The sequence below is a fragment of the Bos javanicus genome, chromosome 1 (genome assembly GCF_032452875.1).
Source record: "Bos javanicus breed banteng chromosome 1, ARS-OSU_banteng_1.0, whole genome shotgun sequence".
Classification (NCBI taxonomy): Eukaryota; Metazoa; Chordata; class Mammalia; order Artiodactyla; family Bovidae; genus Bos; species Bos javanicus.
Window position 1 is genome coordinate 116,932,533 of NC_083868.1, and position 21,963 is coordinate 116,954,495.

Below are 21,963 nucleotides of genomic sequence, written 5' to 3' on the forward strand. Positions count from 1 at the left end.
CGTGCTTAAGTGGCCATGTGACAATCAGGCCCCCAACAGGCCCAATGGGCTCTCCAAGACCGTGAGATCTTAGAGCAGACTGGTACGATTTCAATCAAGCTCTACTAGAATCCTAGCTCCCTTCTTGTCTATGAAATGGAGATACCTCCATACACCTCACATGCCTATTGTAAAGGAAATGAGAAAAAACATATGTGAGGCACTCGACATGGTCATTGATACATACTAGGCACTTTTAAGAAGGCTTATGGGAGTTCCCTTGTCATCCAGAAGTTAGGATTCGGCGCTTTCACTGCCGTGCCCTGGGTTCAAACCCTGACTGGGGACGGTGCGGCCAGAACATATACATACATAGGCTCATCACAGTCATTGCCGTTATGGTTTTTGACCAACCAGCACATCGAGGGACTCAGTAACTTTCCAATGAAGCAAATGGAAACATCCACCAAGGATGATGTGCTGAGACTCTTGGGGACCCGACTCCCCACAAAAACCTCCCTCACCCTTAACTATGAGACAGGCAGGCCCTCCCCCTCCAATAGAAGTGAGAGAGACTCTGATTCAAATTACATCCAAATATACTTGGCATTTATTCCACTCTAAGTAACTATAGCCTATTAATTCATATTCAAATCACCTTCAAATGCATGTCACCCTCGGATATCAAACACCTGGATGTGGCTCTCAGGAAAACTACCAAAGAAAAAAATACTTTCAGACTTGCAGAATGTGGGAAAGGGCACTTAAAGTATCGGTAGTTGATCCTGCCAAGAACTGTACATAAGGCAGCCTCAGAAGACAGCTTCCTCTTTGGAGCCTCCACAGGTCAGCTAAGTCACCGTCCCACACGACCCACGCAATGCAATCGCATTTTAATGTAGACTCCTCCTGCAAATCATATTTTTCACTTAGTACTAAATCTGCCTCCCACTGGGCTAGGTGATCCGAAGGCAGAAAAAACTAATCCAAGCCATGGTTTCTGACTATGAAGTTAACTGTCCAGTGCACTGACTCACTGTGCCCCCATCCTGGCTCATTCTACCCCACGCCTAAGTGCATCCCTGACCCCACACTGGGTGCATACCAGTAGGAAGGTGTCGGTGACTGCCACCAAATGAACTGCAAATTCACAAAAAGGGAAACTTGATGGGTGACAGAGACGAAAAGCGTGCAGGAAAAATCAAGTGAAACTGCAGGATGCCCTTCTTCCTGCCTGGGAGAGAGGACAGAGGTTGGGAATGTCTCTCTCTTCTTTAACCCATTATTTAATTAATGTACCATATTCAACGGGCTTTCCTGGTCGTTCATCTGGTAAAGAATCCACCTGCAATGTAAGAGACCTCGGTTTGATCCCTGGGTTGGGAAGATTCCCTGGAGAAGGGAAAGGCTACCCACTCCAGTGTTCTGGCCTGGAGAATTCCATGGACTATATAGTCCTGCTGCTGCTACTGCTAAGTCACTTCAGTCGTGTCCGACTCTGTGTGATCCCACAGACGGCAGCCCACCAGGCTCCCCAGTCCCTGGGATTCTCCAGGCAAGAACACTGGAGTGGGTTGCCATTTCCTTCTCCAATGCATGAAAGTGAAAAGTGAAAGTGAAGTTGCTCAGTCGTGTCCAACTCTTAGCGACCCCATGGACTGCAGCCTACCAAGCTCCTCCATCCATGGGATTTTCCAGGCAAAGTACTCGAGTGGGGTGCCATTGCCTTCTCCACTGTATAGTCCATGGGGTCTCAAAGAGTCAGATTCAACTGAGCAACTTTCACTTTTCTTTCACCATGTTCGACAATTAAAAAAAAAAAAATCACTGGATTTACAAAATTCTAAAAATATTAAGAGACACTAAAATGATGTGAGAATTATTTAGATTTTCTGATGATTTCAGAAGTACTTGAGGTCTCTGCTAAGTTTCAAAAACATCACTGTGACTGTCATTCAAATATTACTTCAAATTATGGTTAGACTTCACAACTCGAAGAAGGCAATGGCACCCCACTCCAGTACTCTTGCCTGAAAAATCCCATGGATGGAGGAGCCTGGTGGGCTACAGTCCATGGGGTCGCCAAGAGTCGGACACAACTGAGCGACTTCACTTTCACTTTTCACTTTCATGCATTGGAGAAGGAAATGGCAACCCACTCCAGTGTTTTTGCCTTGAGAATCCCAGGGATGGGGGAGCCTGGTGGGCTGCCGTCTATGGGCTCACACAGAGTCAGACACGACTGAAGCAACTTAGCAGCAGCAGACTTCATAACTATTTGATTTTTATTTTCTATTTTTAAAGATTTTTTTTTAAATGTGGACTACTTTTTTAAATTGGGGGATAACTGCTCTACAATGACGAGTTAGCTGGGAATGTCTCTTTTTTGTTGTTAGTAGGGGTGGTGATGCTGTTTATTTGTGTACTCGAAAACAGAGGCTAAACCTAGAATTTTGAGCCAAGAAAGCCAATGTCCGCGAGTCCACCTCTGAAAGTGCAGCCTGAAAGTCAGCCTCTGTTAACACCTCTCAGCCTCCACCCTTTTTATTTCCGGGAGGCTTGCTCACTCCCACCTCTTCCACGGAGCTAAGCCAACCCTCCAAGCAATTCGGGATGTTTACCACCATCAAAGCAGCCTGCGGGGGGGTTGAATAACAGGTACTGAAGGTGAGGTTTAAAGCAGGGACAAGTGGTATAAACCAAAGCCCTCAGGTCATCAGACCTTCAGGTAAACCAGTTCATGCCACAGGGTGAGGGAGGTGGGTAGGAAGGGGAATCCAATATTCATTCCAATCCAGCAATCAGGTAATTCTCTAAAGACTGAGCACAAACATGTGTCCACCCGGAGATCCTCAAGCAACAGGATCAACTACCATCCCAGCCGAACAGTGTCCAAGGAATCGATGCATTTTCCACACTCCTCTCTCCTTCGTTTCCTTTGACCTATTTGTCACCAATTATTCTTCTCTAGTCCTGTTTAAAGCCCTCATCAGTCTTTTTACTTCATGCTTTGGTTACTACAGCCGCATCCCTCGCAGCCTCCCCGACTCCACTCTCTCCCGGTCCGGATTTATTAAGCATGAGCTAGTGAGATAAATCTGACAGCAGGGCCTGGTGAGCTCATCACCGCCCCCCACAGCAGCCGGCCAGGACTCCAGGACTCCAAGCCTGATCTCAGAGGCTCGTCCTCCCCCCATGGCACCTCACTCACCCTACCTGCAGCTCTTTCTTAGGAAAGATAGGGTGCAACCTGTCCCCACTCACTCTCATCCTGACCCTCACGCCTACACCCTCCAGTGAGACCTCCAAGTATTCCAACCCTCTCTTTCCTGAACTCATGCAGCATTTTTAGCCTCCCTATATATAGAGCAGGATGGTTTACAGCACAGTCTCAGACGTCCAATTTCAACTCCATCAAGATGCAGCCAACGGACCCTGGGAAAGTAAAGTTGACCCCTGTGATCCCTCCCCTGTGCCTCAGTTTCTTCACTTGTAAAAAGGAGATAATAGTATCCACCCAAGAGGTGTTTGTGAGGCTGGCATAAAACCAAACATGTAAAGCCTTCAGAATAACCAACACAATCAACATGGGCTCTCCTGATGGAATATGCCACTTTATACACGGTGAAGTCAAAGTGTCAGTCACTCACTCAGACTCTTTGCAACCCCATGGACTGGCCCACCAGGCACCTCTGTCTATGGAATTCTCCAGGCAAGAACACTGGAGTGGGTTGCCCTTTTCTTCTCCAGGGGATCTTCCCGACCCAGGGATCGAATCCCTGTCTCCTGACTGGCAGGCAGATTCTTTACTATCTGAGCCCCCTGGGAAGCCCTTCTACACCATACTGAATATGTTATTCAGTACTGAATACGAGGAATATGTTATTCCTCAGTTTTAAAATAAACAAAAGCCAATGCCTTAGTCTTTTTTTTTCAATTGTTTTCTGTGCATCAGTGAGCCAGATGTTCATTTCTAGAGCTGTGCTACTCAGAGTGTGATCTGAAACTGCTACCGGTCCTCAACAAGAATAATATGCAAAAATTGAGAAGTGCTTGGAAACTTTCATAGCAACTTGATACTGCCAGTACATTCAATCCGCATTTCATTTTTCTAGTGATTCATTTTTATCATACATCTATATCAGTCTGCAACAGATTGAAAATTAATTTAAAAAAAAAACTGGCCCTTCACCACAGATATTTTGAGAAGCACTGTTCTAGAGGGGACAGAAGCAGACTTCTATTTCTCTCCTACACCCCCACATCACGGAGTGCAGTGGGAAGCACCCCCACATCACGGAGTGCAGCGGGAAGTCCGTATCAAGTACTAAGTAAACGAAAATGTAACTCCAAATGCATTTCGATTATTTAGTGGTGACAAAAGAAGACCTCCTGTGAGTAGTTGAGATGTAAATAGGGTCTTCAGTTCACAATCTTCCTTCTTCACAAGAAGCAGTTGACAGTTAGTCTACAACTGACCAAAGAGTAAAAACAGCTCTGACCCCAAAAATATTTTCCATACGGTCTACAGAAGCACTGTGTAGAGCTTTAAAAAAAGAAAGAAAAAAAAAAAAACCCTAAGCAATGTCAATATTAACCTTCCTTGCAGAACTCAGGAGAAATATAAATTATTTAACACTGCCTTGGACACAGTTTTGATAGTGCTTCTATACCTTTATGTAAACCAGCACCTTAGCAGAAAAAAAAATTCCAATGACACTTAAGACAAAATACGTTTGTCTTAGCTCTTCCCTGCTGCCAATCCCTTAAATGGTCCTAATCTCAACAATCCTGTGAGATTAATCCATGAATGAAATGGCTGGAAAAGGAAAGCAGCGAATTCCACCAAATTTTAATTGACAAGGCAGTATTTGCATATCCGAGCTGGGGCACATTGGATGTGGGTTGAAGGCTGAGTTAATTCTTGCCGAGGAAAATCTCTACACATTCAGAATGACTCTGGAAATGCTTGTAGAAAATTAAAAGTAAACAGGGAGATCTGTGTGTGTCGTGCCTCCCGTCCTTTCTCAGAGGTAGTCATGTGAAACACGACACACAGGGGTCACTCCCAGTAGGACGCTGGTGCCCTGGTCCCAGGACCAAGTCAGCCTTGCTCCAGCAGACAGCTCTTCTCTCTCCAGCAGTTTTATTTTTTATTTATAATTTTATTTATTTTTGGCTGTGCTGGGTCTTCATTGCTGCGAGGATTTTTCTCTAGTTGCAGTGAGTGGAGGCTACTCCAGTTGTGGCACATGGGCTTCTCATTACAGTGGTTTCTCTTGTTGGGGAGCACAGATTTTAGGGCGCACAAGCTCCAGTAGTTGCAGCACGTGGGTTCAGCAGTTGCGGCTCCTGGGCTCTAGAGCACAGACTCAGCGGTTGTGGCGCACAGGCTTAGTTGCTCCGGGCATGTGAGATCCTCCCAGATCAGGGATCAAACCTTCATTTGGCAAGTGTCTCCTTCATTGGCAAGCAGATTCTTTACCACTGAATCACCAGGGAAGCCCTCTCCAGCAATTTTAATCTCCTCCTCTCAACTGCTCCCAAATCTAAAGACATGTTCAAGTTTAGGATGCAATACACTCTTGCTTTACTGAACTACATCCAATTCCTCCAAAGATCACATCCATTTCCCATCTCGGTGCCTTTGCTCACACCCTCTGTCCAGAAGGCCTTGAAAACATCCATATTTCTGAAGACGTCTCTAATTCTCAAAGAGCTGACCCCTCCCTCATCAGTTCCCACCACACAGGGCTGCTAACCTTCCACACAGAGTTCTTCAACAGCAGGAACCATGTCTTATATTTCCCAGCATCACCGTGCCCTATACAGGCCTTCTAAGAGCCATTTGTTAATAATGACTGCCCCAGTTACTAGATCCAATCAACAAATATTTATTTAACCCCAACCATATCCCACACCCCCTCCCTGCCTCTGGTTATCAGTGGGGGGTAAAAAAGGACATGGTTTTTGTTTCATGAAACTTATACTGGTGGGAGGACAGAGCAAATAAGAAAAACATAAACTGCACTGAGTGCTGACCATCAGTTGCAGTGATAAAGAGAAGACAACCAGGCCGCAGGAAGCACACGTGCAAAGGCCCTGAAGAGGGAAACTGCCAAACTAAGAAGCGGCTAACGGCGATGCCAGCCCTCTCTCTGGACCACTCGTCACCCCCAACGACTCGTCTCCTTGGAGGTGCTGCGGCGGGGGTCCAGTCTGCCTGGTCCTGTATTTCTCTGCCCACTCTGAACAGGCAATCACTGCCAGGATTTCAACACAAAAATCACACCAAAATCCACATTTGTACTACTTCTACACAGTGCAACCTGGATTCCCCAGAGGCATCGCCAACAGAAAATATTAAAAAATGAACTGGGTCGCTCTACTCCCCTCCCTAACCTTCCCACCCTTGGGAAAAAAATTTAACAAGTTCTTTTGTTTTGCTTGAGAACCACCATCAATCAGCTACCCACCCAACTGTATAAGCCAGTGTTCTCCATTTCAAAGACCTCTGGGGTTCCCAAGAACTTTTCAGCTACGTATTGGTGAGAGCAAATTTTCTTCATATCCTTCAATCGAAGCAACATATTATAACAGACTAAATGGAGAACTAGATATGAGAATCTAGACATTAAACAGATTCACAAAAATGTAAAACACTACTACTATTTTTCCACTATTGTTTTTGTTTGGAAAAATATTGCTCATAAAAACATTTTAAATATGAAATTGGTTTATCATTATTTGTAGATGAATTACTATATATTTCTAATATTTCTCAGGTCTAATTTCTAATACCATAAGTACTGAGATATAAAAGCTCTATGGCATCTGGGTTTATTATAAAGGGGTCCTAAAATCAGAAAATTTGGAAATCACTGCTCTAAGCTAAAAATATTGGTATATCCTTGTACTCGTCCCTCTTACCTTACACATCCACTTTTGCCAACTCTTCCACCTCAATAACCTTTCTCCAAAATCCTTGTTACTCTTTCTTCCCAAGCCCCATAGGCCAAAAGGACCCACAAGAGTATCCTATCAAATCCTGGAACCTAGGAGTGTTACTTACTTGGAAAAAGGATCTTCACAGAGATAATTAAGTTAAAGATCTCGAGATGAGCTCATCCTGGATTATCCAAGTGAGCCCCAAATCCAATAACAAGTGTCCTTACAAGGCACACTCAGAGAAGGACAGACACCCGGAGAAGACAGTCATGTGAAGGTAGAGGCAGAAATGAGACAGATGCATATAGGCCACAAAGAGGCCAAGGGGTGTCTGGAGCCACCAAAGGCTGGGTGAGGAAAGGAAGCTCTCTCCCCTAGAGCTCCAGTCAGAGTCCAACCCCAGCAATGCTCCCTCCAGACAGCTGGCCTCCAGAGCTGTGAGAGAATAAATCTCCATTGTTTTAAGCCACCTGATCTGTGGTAACTTGTTATGGCAGCCATGGAAACCTAAAAGACCCATTCCCGGGCCTGCAATGTCAGCGACCATCTAGCCAGTAGGTCATTTTGCCTCAACGTGACCCTCAGAAGCACTGTCCCCTCAAACTGTGACCCTTAGTCATCTTAAATCTCATTCGCTTCACACCCTTGAACGGCCACCTCATGGGCTCAACCATAACATCCAGACACCTCCACACAGCACGCAAAGGACCCCATACATTGATCCCAACTTTCTTTCCCACTCCAACCAGCTCCCCACTGCATGCCCCACACATCTCAGCCCCATCCACCCCTACACATCCTCCAAGTCCGAGGCTTGAAACCTCCTCCTTACTAGGTCCTGTCAAAAGCTGGGTCACTCCCTATCATGTCCATAGCACTTTGTACATCCCTCTCAAAGACTATCCAAAACACTGTATTCCTTGTTTACAGATATGTTACTTCCTCCAGACCAGGTTTTCTCAATCTGGGAACCACTAGTATGAGAGGCCAGATAAGCCTTTGTTGTGGAGGGCTGTCTGGAGTACCAGAGAATGTAAGCATCGTCCCCTGGCTTCTGCCTACTAGATGCCAGCAGCAGCTAATACACACACACACACACACACACACACACACACACACACACACACACAGTTGTTACAACACCAAATGTCTTCAAACACTGCCCGTGTCCCTAAGGGGATCACCCCAGATGAAAAGCGCTGCTCTGGATTGAAGTCTTCAGGGACCCGGGACCATGTCCAACACGCTCAGCACTCACTCACACTCCCATTCATGAAAGGCACTTTGAGTCCAAGGTGTGGGCCAGGCACTGTGCTCCAAGCCAGGGACATGGTAGGAAATACAAGTCTTAGGCCCTGTCCTCATGAAGCCACAGCTAGAAAAGTGCCTACAAGGTGCTCATTAATAATGACTGAATGATGGGATCTGTTTGGCGTGCATATATAGAGTTCTACTTCCCTTGGAAGGTGGAAAACAAAACCCAGGAGCTAAAATTTTTCTCCTCTTCTCAGGCCCTAGCACTTCATGACTACATGACTATACATGACTAGCACTGTATATCCCTTCATACAGAATACTATGTATTAATAAATGTCGCTCCCTGAAAGCAGGCAAATGGTACACCTTATGTGTTTGTAACTCCAACTAAGCTACCCACAAATAAAGGAGAATCTCAACCAAGAAAATGAAAGCTAGACAGGATTAATCCCCAACACACTCCACAAAGGCCTGTGACCAAGCTATCTAGCTGCACCAGAGGCTACAGACAGGGCTAAGAACCTTCCAACAAGAAACAGGAAGATGAGAGTGCCTGAGCTTCCAGAGTATTCCTCTGCCCAGGAGACACCACTCAAGGTTCTGGCAAGCTCCAAGATCAGACAAATGGCTAAACAGTCCCCAGCTCTCACAGAGGCGCTGGGTGCCCTAAAATGCAGAGCAGTTCTCAATGCCAGGGCAACACGAGGGTGTTTACCAGCAGTGGAGGCTGTGTGCAAAGGGCAGGGCAAGTAAAGTTGTAAGGACAGATCAGGGCACACAAGTGCCGTGCGGAGATCTGCCTTAAGGAGGCATCTTAACCTCTGTGGGACTCAGCGTCTGCTGGTATTGCATGAGAAAGTCAGAGCAACCCATCCAGCTCCAAACATACCTGGTTTCCCCCCAAAATGGTACAGACTCACAGGATCCCCGCCTCTGAACAGAAAAGAGGGGTGCTCTCCGCCTCTTCCCACCACAACTCTTTCCACCAGAAATGGAAATAAAGGAGCCCTGTGAGCATGCCCTCCACTTCTGAGAGGCTCTGAGCAGAATTAACCATCAAACAGACAAGACGCAGGTGATCTTTGTCTCCTGCTGTTCTAGGAGGAGAATTCTGGGAAGGTGTACTCTTCGGGGTTCTCTCAGTCTGTGATGATTTGAGGGGGACAAAATATAAATGGGAAGTACCATGATAATACTGGGCTTCCCAGGGGGTGCTAGTGGTAAAGAACCCGCCTGCCAATGCAGGAGATGTAAGAGTCGCAGGTTCAATCCCTGGGTCGGGAAGATCCTCCTGAGTATGAAATGGCAACCCACTCCAGTATTCTTGCCTGGATAATCCCATGGACAGAGGAGCCTGGCGGGCTACACTCCATGGGGTGGCAAAGAGTCGGACACGATTGAGCATGCAAGTATGCACATCATGACAACTTTAGATACTTTCAAGAGACTGACAACTGGTTCATAGTTTAAACCATGTGGACAGCTCTTGTTTACTTCTCAAGAAGCCCATGGAGAGGTGGTCCCAAAATCAGTTCAGTAGCTTTACAATTTCACAAAGCCATTCCGTCATCTCCACTTTCATCCACAGGCTCACTGCCTCATGGTCACAAGACAGGTGCCCTAGCTCCCACGACCATCCCCTCTTATTAATTTTCCAAAGGTAGCAGCTCTCGGGGCATTAACAGAGGGCACTGTCTGCCAGGCCTGTACTTTTTTCAGCAAGGAAATATGTTCTTCCCCAGTAGTCAGCCACAAAGCAGATTTCCATTAAATCTATCTAGCCAGAATTCAGCCATCTCAAGCTGCAGAAGAGGCAAAGAAAGTGAGGATCTGGCTTTAGGGGGGGAAAATTATTTTTGTGGGAAGTAGGTAGGGGAAACGGGGATACGACTAATGGTGAAGTAGCCAACAAGGCACCTGGTACATACTGGATTGGCCAAAAAGTTTTTTTGGTTTTTGGCACAACATCTTACAGAAAAATACAATACAACCATATCCAGCACCATGCTGGTAAATGCTTCACAGCCAGCTTCTGAAAAAAACTAAAAACAAAACCCCTGAATTTATAGTATTTGCCAACTTCCCTGGTGTAAATACTCCCTTGGTGCCAAAATTAAAGCCACCAGCATGATATTAACCAGCTCACAAAATTCCTGAAATTTTAATGATCAGCTGCTATAAGCCTGCTCTGGCACACCACTGAATGGATACCTTAACATGTGGTAACAATTAAGTGTATGGCGCTCCTTCCCATACTCTAGAGGATTAGGTATCATCCTCTCCAGCTCATAGGTGAAGAAAATGACACAGCACCCCAAATCACAGCTTAAGTGATAGGGCTGGAACACTCATATAACAGCCCCTAACTCATCACAGCTTTGACAGGTCATAAGTGCCTACACCTACACCCTTGAGATCCCTCTGCCTAAACCTCAGCTAAAGGGACTCTAGCTTGGTTTGGAACCAACAACAAAGCTGTACTCCTGTAAACTCAATCAAAGTCACCTAATAATTGTTCTTTAAAAAGAGATGGGAATACCTGACCACCTGATCTGCCTCTTGAGAAATGTGTATGCAGGTCAGGAAGCAACAGTTAGAACTGGACATGGAACAACAGACTGGTTCCAAATAGGAAAAGGAGTTGGTCAAGGCTGTATATTGTCACCCTGTTTATTTAACTTATACGCAGAGTACATCACGAGAAATGCTGGACTGGAAGAAACACAAGCTGGAATCAAGATTGCCGGGAGAAATATCAATAACCTCAGATATGCAGAGGACACCACCCTTATGGCAGAGTGAAGAGGAATTAAAAAGCCTCCTGATGAAAGTGAAAGTGGAGAGTGAAAAAGTTGGCTTAAAGCTCAACACTCAGAAAACGAAGATCATGGCATCCAGTCCCACCACTTCATGGGAAATAGATGGGAAAACAGTGGAAACAGTGTCAAACTTTATTTTTCTGGGCTCCAAAATCACTGCCGATAGTGACTGCAGCCATGAAATTAAAAGACGCTTACTCCTTGGAAGGAAAGTTATGACCAACCTAGACAGCATATTCAAAAGCAGAGACATTACTTTGCCAACAATGGTCCATCTAGTCAAGGCTATGGTTTTTCCTGCGGTCATGTATAGATATGAGAGTTGGACTGTGAAGAAGGCTGAGCGCCGAAGAATTGATGCTTTTGAACTGTGGTGTTGGAGAAGGCTCTTGAGAGTCCCTTGGACTTCAAGGAGATCCAACCAGTCCATTCTGAAGGAGATCAGCCCTGGGTGTTCTTTGGAAGGAATGATGCTAAAGCTGAAACTCCAGTACTTTGGCTACCTCACGCGAAGAGTTGACTGATTGGAAAAGACTCTGATGCTGGGAGGGATTGGGGGCAGGAGGAGAAGGGGATGACAGAGGATGAGATGGCTGGATGGCATCACTGACTCGATGGACGTGAGTCTGAGTGAACTCCGGGAGTTGGTGATGGACAGGGAGGCCTGGCGTGCTGCGATTCATGGGGTCGCAAAGAGTCAGACACGACTGAGCGACTGATCTCTGATCTGAAAGTTATGTCCTCCAGTAACAATGGTAGTGCACATCAACTGTTACAACATAGAATACAGATTAGTAACCAAAAAAAAAAAAAATCACCCCTAAAGCCATTCTTAGTGGCACAGTGGTAAAAAATCAGCCTGCCAATGCAGGAGACACAAGAGACGTGGGTTCAGTCCTTGGGTGGGGAAGACCCCCACCCGAGAAGGAAATGGCAACCCACTCCAGTATTCTTGCCTGGGAAATCCCATGGACAAAGGAACCCAGCAGGCTATACAGTCCATGGGATCGCACAGAGTCGGACATAACTTAGCAAGTGAACAATAAACCCACTCTCAAGAGAGAGCAATTATCTACATGTGGGTGATAATTCTTCCAGATTATGTAGACATGCATATTTTTAAAGTAGAAATCATTTTACTGTGTAACAGAAGACATTTTTTTAATGTAAATTTTCCAAAACAAAGAAATAGGATAGTATAATGAACTCCCTTGTCACCATCATCCAACTTCAGAAATCTTCTAAAAACGATGAAAAGTCCAAGTATTTCCATGTTCCCTTCTCAGACTGGACTTCTCTCCCCACCTGGCTTTCCCAAATCAGACCTGAGGTCAGCCCTTCTCCAGGCTAAGTCCACCAGCTCCTCTCATCAGTGCACAGGGAACGCTGGGAAAGGAAACCTTTAATCATGTTCACTCTCCTTACAGATCCCTCCACCTGCTCTAATTCCTGCCTAGTCTGTCAAGAAGTCTCACACTTGGGGTTCAGAGCCTCATTAAAAGAGCATTTCAGAACAAGCATCAGGTTGTCCAAAAAGTTTGTTCCGGTTTATCCTACAACATCTATGGAAAAACCCAAACTTCTTGGCCAACCCAAAACATCGCAATTCTTTAGAATTTCCACTTACTCCGTTCTCCTACCTCTGTTTTGTTCTCACCTGGGCGGACACACAACCGGGAGAGGCACTGCTAACTACCTCAACTAAAATCCTAGGGCTCCGTTCATCCTCATCTTCTCCCACTTGGTGCTCACTCAAGCCACTTTGCCTTCCAGACCTCCCTTCTTGGTCTTCCATCTTCCTAAGGAATCACATTTTATATCTGCAGGTGCCAGCCTAAGTGAAATATCCACCAGGCTGAAGAATGGTGGCTGCTCACCAAGTGAAGAGCCTCACATAAATTCCCAAAAAGCCTAACTGAAAGCCCAGGCCCATGATCAAACATAAAATTCTATCACCTTCAATATGTTCAAAGAATATGCTCATGGGACAAAGCAAGAAGTGAAGCACTGAGTAGCTTAGCCAAGTACACGCAAAAGGGAGCTGTGAATATCTCAAGCCCAGGGCATGGATTTCTAGTCTGCCATAAACCACGTACAGCTGATGGAAAACAAGCCTATGCTGGGAGTTTTAGAACAGAACTTCAGGGGCAAAAGCAGCTAAATGCATCTGCAGTATACTAACACTTTGAACAGCATATTTATCTAAAGACTCCAACACACCAAATAGCGGGGAGCAGGTAGAATTAAGGGGGAGTTTGGCTTATAACAGTCTCTACAAGTAAAGACACAAACTAAAGCAGTGGCTTTCAAAACTTCTGGTATGTTTAGGAATCACCTAGAAAGCATGTTTAAAATGCAAATTCCTCAATCTCCTTCCCAGAAATTCTGACTCAGCAGGTCTGGAGTGGAGGCAGGGCATTATGGCAGCATTTTTAAGGAGCATCTTTGACAATGCTCCTTCAGGCGATGGCAGCCCCTGAGAAATGACAACCGCTTGAGTTCCTTTGCCGTGAAATGTGGGTGGCAACACTCCTGTGAGAAGCAGGAAAATGTGACCCAGTGCTTCTTACATTGGTTCTGGCCTAAGGGTCTCAGGCCAGAATCTCCGCATAAGTTAAATATAGACGTCCCTCCCAAACACTGGTATTGAGGGAGGTAAATGATGGGGCCCTGGCAGTGGTGGTTTATGTCGCTAAGTCATGTTCAACACCTGTGACCCCGTAAACTGTAGCCCACCACGCTCCTCTGTCCATGGAATTTCCCAGGCAAGAATACTGGAGTGGGTTGCCATTTCCTTCTCCATCATGGGGCCCTGGGGCCAGTCAATTCATCTCAGAGCTAAGTTTTCTCTTTAACCATCACTGCCTTTTATTCCCCCCGGGGAACTGGTCAACCTGTCTCTCCTTGAGAACAATTTCATCAACATCCCCCCTCTGAAAGATCGTTGAGAAACAAATTTTCCCTCCCCTCCCCTCAACCTCCCCAGCTGTGGCTAAAATAAGCATTTAATGTTTTAAGGGTTTTAGATGCTAACAAGAAAATAGGCGTTACCAAAATAAAACAAGCATTGGGACAGTCAGGTTATAAATACTCACAATTGCTCATTAAGAGTTCTTTCTGCGTTTTATTCATTTCCTCGAGAACTATTTACTGAGCACCTAGTCTCATCCCAGGGTGAACACCACTGACAAGCCCCTGCTCCCATGCAGCTGACATCCTAGTGTGGAAGGAAGAAAAGGGAGAGGATACGGACCCTAATAATGGAATTTCAGACAGTGACAAGCAGTACAGAATGTATTAACAGGGGCTTCCCTGGTGGCTCAGTGGAAGAGAATCCGCCTGCCAAAGCAGGAGACACGAGTTCAATCCCTGGTCCACAACTACAGAGCCTGTGCTCTAGAGCCAGGGAGCGCAACTCCTGAAGCCCAAGCACCCTAGAGCCCGTGCTTCACAACAGCAGACACCACAGCAATGAGAAGCCTGCGTACCGCAACTAGAATATCCACCACTCACCACTCACCGCAACTAGAGAAAAGTCTGCGCAGCAACAAAGACCCAGCACAGCCAAAAATAAAAATAAGTAAAATTATAAAAAAAAAAAAAAAAATTAACACAAAACAATGAACTAAGAAGGATGAGAAAAGATGGGCCACAGGAAGGCCTCCTTGCCCGGGATTCTCTGTAAGTAAATGACAAGAGACATGACCACAGGAGCAACGAGGGACAAGAATGCAGACACAAGGAGCTGGGCGTGTGAGGAGAGAGGTGGTCCCACCACACAGCCTGGAGGAGTCACGAAGGAGCCAGCCCTCCAAGGGCAGAGTCCTGTGTGTGTTATTCTAAGGACAAGGAAGCCCTGGGATCATTTAATGAGGGAAGGGTCACACTAACAGTAGCTGACCTGTATTGAGCGACATCTGTGTGCCAGGACTGGTCAAATCTTATCTGTAGGAACAGGTGAGAATCCCATTCCACAGGTCAGATCTGAGCCAAACAGGCAGTAAGTGATAGGGCCAGGAGGCAGAGCCAGGGGGTCCAACTACAGGCAGTGGCTGTGGAAGTGAGCAAGGAAAGATTGGTAGGGCCTTGAAGGCATAACTTGGTAAGGAGTTTGAGTTTTATTCCAAGTGTGATGGAAAGATACTGGAAGGGCCTAAGACATCTCATTCCCTTAGAGCTAAGGGAGGGGACACCTTCTGGGGAAAGCCTACCATGCCCTGGATGAGCTGTGAGACTAAACTACTGCAACCTCAGCCTCATATATTGACAGCTATCTAATCCTGCCCTGCCTGCAATGGAAAATGCTCTCCAGCCCCTGCAGAACTGGATGCCACCTTCTCTCTAGGTCAGTGCCTCAAAGTGACCTGGACCAGCTGCTCAATCACCTTGATCTCGTTAGCAATGCAAATGAGGTGGAGCCCCCCCTCTCAGCCCTACTCAATCTAAAAAAACCCAGCCGCCTGTTTTCAACAAGCCCTACAGGTGTGCCGAGTTTGACACGTTATCCCCACGCAGCCATTCCCACCCTACCCCTTTCCAAACCTCGCTCCAATTGTCCCTGGGCAGCCCATGTCCCTGTACACCAGGCCATCATCCTCCAGGACCCTGCTGGTGGGCTTCTATGGCTTCTGATGCCTAGAAATCTCACTGATGCCCCAACCTATTTTTCTAACTAATTTGATTTCCTAAAAACATTTACTACTATTCAGTTGTTTAGGCCTCTTCTACCCCAGAAGTAAAAACTCCTCTTCCTTCATAATTCTACAGTTTCCCTCTGCTTTCAGCCTTGTAGCCTCCAAAGTAGATGGCAAGGAAGCTGCTTTAACCTAGACTTTCCCTAACACCCCACCCCTCAGTTACCAGATTTCTCTTCATTCATTCCCACTTCATGCCTACATTCCTGCAAGTACCTATGCCCTGGGCATCCTAGAACTAACTGCAGGAGGCGCCGGGTACTTCCGTGATTCCTAAGCGGCTCTGGTCCCTGCCCTGGGGAAACTGATCCACCGGGGGCAGGGGGCAACACACAAATACATACATAATTACAAACTACATACTTATACTAGACAGGCCTCTGAGGAGGTTGCTGGGCTGAGACCTGAACGATGAAGAAGCAGGCCAGCGGGAGTTTAGAACAACAAACATTTGGTTGCTGAAACCATGCCTTACTCTGGTCTCAGTGTTTTATGTTTATTATCTATATAATCGTTCAACGGTCCTACAAAGAAAGAAGTATTCTCACTCCCAATCTGCAAGAGGGGACACTGAGGCACGGAGAGCATAAGGAAGTATTGTGAACAGCAGAGCCGGGATTCAAACCCAAGCACACTGGCTCCAAAGCTGACCCTCCTAACCACAGGCTTGGGTGAGAAGAGCGAGGTGGAATGGTGCAGTGAGGGTGGAAAGGCAGATGGGATCCAGGTGGCACGTGTAGGAGCCCTAGGGCAGAGAAGAGTCAGCCTGAAGCAGAAAAGAAGTCAAGCGTATTGGTGAAACTGGAGAGCAGCAGGTGGACTGGAAACTTAGTTGGGACTGGACAAGTTGGGCGGGTGTAAGAGAGGAGGGGTAGGAATCAAGGAGCCCTTGCAGTTTTCTAAGGCCCTGTTTTCAAGGCTTGAGGACAGAGGATATAGTATTGTAACACAAGATATACTCAAGTCCTGTGGAGCACTGAGGCACAGCAAGCTCTCAAATGAATAGAATTAATTGATCAAGCAAGTTAAAGCTTCCAGGTCCCACCTCACCCCTCCCCCACACTTCTCTGCAGGAGGTCTTCATGCAAGTTTCCATCCTGTCCCCTGGGAACTAGTTTCCAGAACACTATTAGCACCAGTTAACAACAATAAAAGCTGCAGTTACAGTAATAAGAATAGCTTTACCAAGAGGTGGGTTTTTCCTCACAAAAACGTAATAGGTTTAGAACCAGAGTGCTTAAAATTTTCTCAACAGCACAGTTATACTAATTTACAAATGAGGAGTCACACAACTTGCCCCAGGCCACACAACTGCAAAGAGGGTGAACCAGAATCCAAATCCAGTCTGCCTATATTGGAACCTCACACTTCATTAAAGTCAGCATTTCCCACAATCTGGGGCAAGTCTCTCTGATGGACTACACCAATGGTTTCCACTGAACTTTTTAAAGTTTTAATATTTATGGTCTTGTTTCAGGACAAATAATCATATGTAATATCAAGTAAATAAAAATTTTAAATGAGATGTAGACATGATTTCATATGAATTTTTATATATCACATCAAATCCATCATGTCTTGTGAATTACTGCTTAAGAAACAGAAGACATTTCCTAAAAGGAAAAGAAAAAATTGGAAGTACAGGTGATGGAGAAGAGGGAACTCTTGAGGCAATGCATAAATAATCGAGGCTTGTGAAACACTGCTCACCACAGCCCCGCCCCAGAACAGCCAAGCACCTGTTCCATATTGTATTCAAATTTGGCTACAGCCCCACATAACTCTGACTCTGCTCCAGAGAGATAAAATGTTGGTTGCCTCCGGGGAAAGGGAATAACATTAGAACAACTCAATTTAGCATAAATCACCCTTAACACAGTATTGGTCTTGACAGAAGACACCGTTTTTGCTGGTCCAACTCCTCTGCTTAACCCTTAACCACACACCTAGAGTCAGGTAACCTCTCCTGGGCCTCACTTTGTCAAAAGGAAGTTCTAAAAAGTGAGCTTTCAGGTCACTGCTAGTTTTAGAGTTCCATGAACTGTCATGAGACCCTAAAATCCAAAATTAATTTTTTCCAGAATCAGAGAGGCCCCAATTCTGAATGAGGGTTGACCTAAGGAATAAATGTTAAATAGTCCCACAAGGCATTCCAGGTTCCCCATTCCTTAACAAGAAAACAAGGGGAGGAAGGATGTGTTTGTGTGTGTTCAACTGCTCGGTCATTTTGCACTCTTTGCGACCCTACAGACTGTGTAGCCTGCCAGGCTCCTCTGTCCATGCGGGATTTTCCAGGCAAGAATACTGGAGTGGGTTGCCATTTCCTTCTCCAGGAGATCTTCCGGATCCAGGGATCGAACCTGCATCTCTCCTACATCTCCTGCACTGGCAAGCAGGTTCTTTACCACTGCACCATCTGAGAAGCCTCTTAACTGGGGAGATGCTATCAATTATGCTGCCCTCTGGTAAGATGTGATGAGGCATTAATTACATGATAATGAATATCAGCCAGTGTCCCTGACCCCCAGCAAAACTTTAATAATCCTCTGCCACAAACGCTTGTTATTAACTTCCTTTACACCCAGTTGTTAGTGTTTGTTATTTCATCTGTACCACTGAACTTTTTTCTGGGTAGGAGTAGCAGGGAGAGATGGGTGGGGAAAAATCTGCAAAATCTCATCAAACTCCTGTCCTCCAGTTAAGCCTCCAGTGAGAACCACCTGTCAAACCTTCCCAGCTTCTATCCGAATTACTCCACCTTTAACATGCTAAACCTCTAAAAGGAGTTGTCACTCCTTATCCTTGTGAAACATTATCAACAGAACAGTTTAACCAGAACAAGCATTCTTCCTCTATTATTGAAACAGATACATTTATCAAAAGGGAAGTCTTAAGGACCCTCCTCGGCTTCTTTACAAAGCCCTTTCTGTGATATTCAGTTCAGTCACTCAGTCGTGTCCAACTCTGCCATCCCAGGGGCTGCTGTATGCCAGGCTTCTCTATCCATCACCAACTCCTGGAGCTTGCTCAAACTCATGTCCCTCGAGTGGGTGATGCCATCCAACCATCTCATCCTCTGTTGTACCCTTCTCCAGAGGATGAGAGCTATTATGATATTGGTGGCCCTGTAAACTTTTAATAGAAGCTTTTTAGGTTCCCAGCAAGAGAAGTTCTGAAATGTGCTCTCTTCATGTTTAGCTGAAGAAAACAGAGGATGGGTGGCCTGCAGCTGGCAAACTCAAAGCACAGCTGAGTAGCAGGTGATCTTAAAAAAGAAAAAAAAAAGGCAAATCCCTGGGCAAACTGTGTAGCCAGGGGTGATCATTATAACTGGAGAGTTGTTACATAATTACTTGTTAACTACTGACAAACATATACATGACTATAAAATGCCATGGTTACTCTGGCCACTGAGGCTAGTTCAAGAGTGAAGGTTTCTCTAATTAATTTCACTCAAAGAAACAAGCAACCCGGGGACCCATTCCCTTCCAAGGTAACCTGACTGCTTTTACATACACAAAACAGCCTCCAGCAATTAAGCCAATCGCCTCTGGGGAAGAAAATCAGTGTTTCCCTGTTAAATTGATTTTTAAAGGGAAGAGGGGAGACAAAAGTACTTTCAAACAGCTAAATATTCATCACCTGGACAAAACCAACTTCCACTCCAAAGTGGAAAATTTGAACAGAAAAGGTCTTCCCCAACCCACCCCACCCCCGTCCCTGCTTAGCTGGCGCAAAACCCAAGACCTGTGTCGGAGGCACTGCATTCCAACATTTTTCAAAAAGTTTACGAGGATTTACCGAAGCGGCGGGGAGAAAAATAAGGCAGGCAGAGGCGGGGGAGAGGGAGCAAGAGGGTTTCCGCAAGGAAGAACCGGGTGAAGCGCCCGGCTGCGCCGCGCAAGGCCCGGTAACCGGGAAGCGACCCGGCACCGGGAGAGCGAGCGCCCCAGGGGAGCGCGGGGCCTGACAGCTGCTCGGTCTCCGCCCCCAGGGGTCCCCCCAGCACCTCCCCCCCGGTCCAGCCCCCGCCGCCAGTCCCTCTCCGCAGACCCTTCCCCCGCAGCGCCGGCGATGCCCACTGGGCCAACTTGGCCCTGGGTCAGCGCTGCGGAGCGCAGCCCCGATTGCCGGGGAGGCCGCCGGCGCCCTTACCTCCTTCTGCTTGGGGTCCTGCGGGTAGACATCTGGCGGCCCGAGCCGGGGGCGTTTCAGCGGTCTCTGCTCATAGCTGAGAAGCCCGAAGGCGGCCATGATCTCTCATGTTAACCGGCGAAATGAATGAGAGTTGGAGCTGGAGCAGCCGCCTCTGAGCACCAGGGAGCAGCACTTTGCAGACAGACTCCCTCTCCCCCCTCCTTGCTCGCTCACTCGCTGTGGCGCTGCAGGCAGGAATAAAGCAGGTTGGATGCTGCCGCTGCCCGGCACGCAGACACGCACTGATGGGGGCAGACTTCGGCGGGCACCCCGCTGCGCTGGAGCCCCCGGGACGCACCGCCGCCCGAGAGCCTGGAGGTCCGCCGGGGTCTTCGGCGGCGCCGACCTCCCTTTCCACCCGCCCCCCCTCCCCGCACCCCGCCACCCGGTCCCCAGGGGGGAGGAGCAGCTGATGGGAACGTGTGACTTTTTTCACCAATGGACCCAAACCCACCCCTGCCGGGCGCAGGGTGGGGGTGGGGGAGGGGCACGGGGGAAGGGGAAAAAAAAAACTTTTCTTGGCGCCCCAGGCAGGTGGCTCAAGTGCTCGCCCTAGGCGAGGGTGGCCCGCCTAACCCGAGAAGAGACTGAGGAGCAGCCCGCCCCCGCCCCTCCTTCTAAGACAGGGACCCTTCCCCCGCTCGCCACGAGCCCCGCAGACCCCGCCACCTGGGCGCGGACCCGGCTGGGAGGGAGACTGGCCTGGAGGGGGGTTGGGGAGGGACAGGCATTCGGACGGTGGGGAAGCACCCTGTGCCTCCTAGACGCCCGCCGGGCTCCGGTGGCGCATCCGCGGCTCCGGTGCCCTCGGCGGCTCCGGGCAGGCGCCGAGCAGCGCTGCTGGCGGTCGCGGCGGCTGGAGGGGGCCGTGCTCACGGTGGCTCGGGGCCGACTTAACCCTTTGCTGCCCCTCCAGGGGCTGGGGAAGGAAGGGGGCGCGAAGAGGGTTGGCAGCGAGCGTCGAAGGGAGCAGCGAGCCCGTGGGCGTCTCGGGCTCCTCCAGCCCGCCGCCCCCAACCCTCACCCGGACCGCAGCTCCTCCCCCCACCAACCCCCCGCCTCCGACAGTTTACCTGTTGGTCCCCGGCTAGTGGGCAGGGGCTGCCGGCAGCGGCGGCACTTCGGCGGCCGCAGCCTCCATGATTCGGGTTGGGATGGGGGGCGGCGGGAGAGAGGGGGGACTGGATTTGATCTGGTTTGTAAGGTATCAGACTCGCCCGAACGAGCTCCGGGGACGCCGCGAAGTTTGCCACAGTCTGGGGGCGGCGGACGACGCCGGCTCGCCGCCGCCGGCGTTCTCGCCCCCACGGCCGAGGAGCGCGAGCTTCCGAGTTGGCGGACGGCGGCGCGGCGGCCACACTGAGCATGCCCAGCTCGGCTGCCGGACCGCGGAGGAGTTGGCTGCGAGCGCGCTCCGATCCGCCTCTCCGGGTTTTCGCAGCCGCAGAGCGCGCAGCCCGCGGGCCCGGGCGCTGGGGCTGGCCCTGGGGTGAATCTGGGCGAGGGAGGGGGTGCCCCCAGGACCCCTCTCCCAGCGCGAGCTGGCAGTCCGCCTCGACCTCTGTTAAGGTCGCTGTCCCCGTGGCCTGGGCCGGAAACCTCACCTGCGTCGGGCGTGTGGAGTGGGGCGGGGGGATCCTCCAGGGGAGACCTTGGTCATCCAATCCGCCCGCGCTCCTCGCTCGCTCTGGGGCGTGGGCACCCAGATGCAGGGCCACCTGCCACGAGCCCTGCGAGACTACAGCCGCGGAGGCGGGCCCGGTCTGTCCCGAGGGGCCCAGCGGGAGGCGCGCCCGGGAGGATGCGCCCGCGCTTGGCCAGGAATGATGGCTGCCATTTATGGAGCCCTCGCTTCGTGCCAGGATCTTGACAGTGAAGGTCTCTGGTCCTTTTAAAAAAAAAAAAAAGGAAAGAAACTTACAAGGTTTTACTGTACCCCTTTTATAGATAGAGAAATCGAGTCACATTAGGAAGGCCTGGTGACTTGCTCAAAGCCACGAAGCAAACTGATCACAAGTTTCTGATCTATTGCCCACAACTTGGAATTGCGAGGAATGGGTTCCTCAACT

The 21,963-nt window shown here is 48.3% G+C and overlaps 1 protein-coding gene across 9 annotated transcripts in view; it reads right to left on the reverse strand.

Annotated features, from left to right (window-relative positions):
• Positions 1-21,628, reverse strand: part of MED12L (mediator complex subunit 12L) — a 363,490-nt gene extending 341,862 nt beyond the window's left edge. For 8 of the 9 annotated variants that reach the window (XM_061418677.1, XM_061418696.1, XM_061418668.1 and 5 more), the window contains exons 1-2: positions 20,968-21,057; positions 19,853-20,079 (exon numbers count right to left, since the gene is read on the reverse strand). In XM_061418677.1, coding sequence (XP_061274661.1) covers positions 19,853-19,951 — 99 coding nt within the window. In that variant the 5' untranslated portion in view covers positions 19,952-20,079; positions 20,968-21,057. Of the gene's footprint in view, positions 1-19,852; positions 20,080-20,967; positions 21,058-21,498 lie in introns of those variants that run through there. The other variant, XM_061418660.1, reaches the window with a different exon arrangement.
• Between the last annotated feature and the right edge of the window lie 335 nt (positions 21,629-21,963).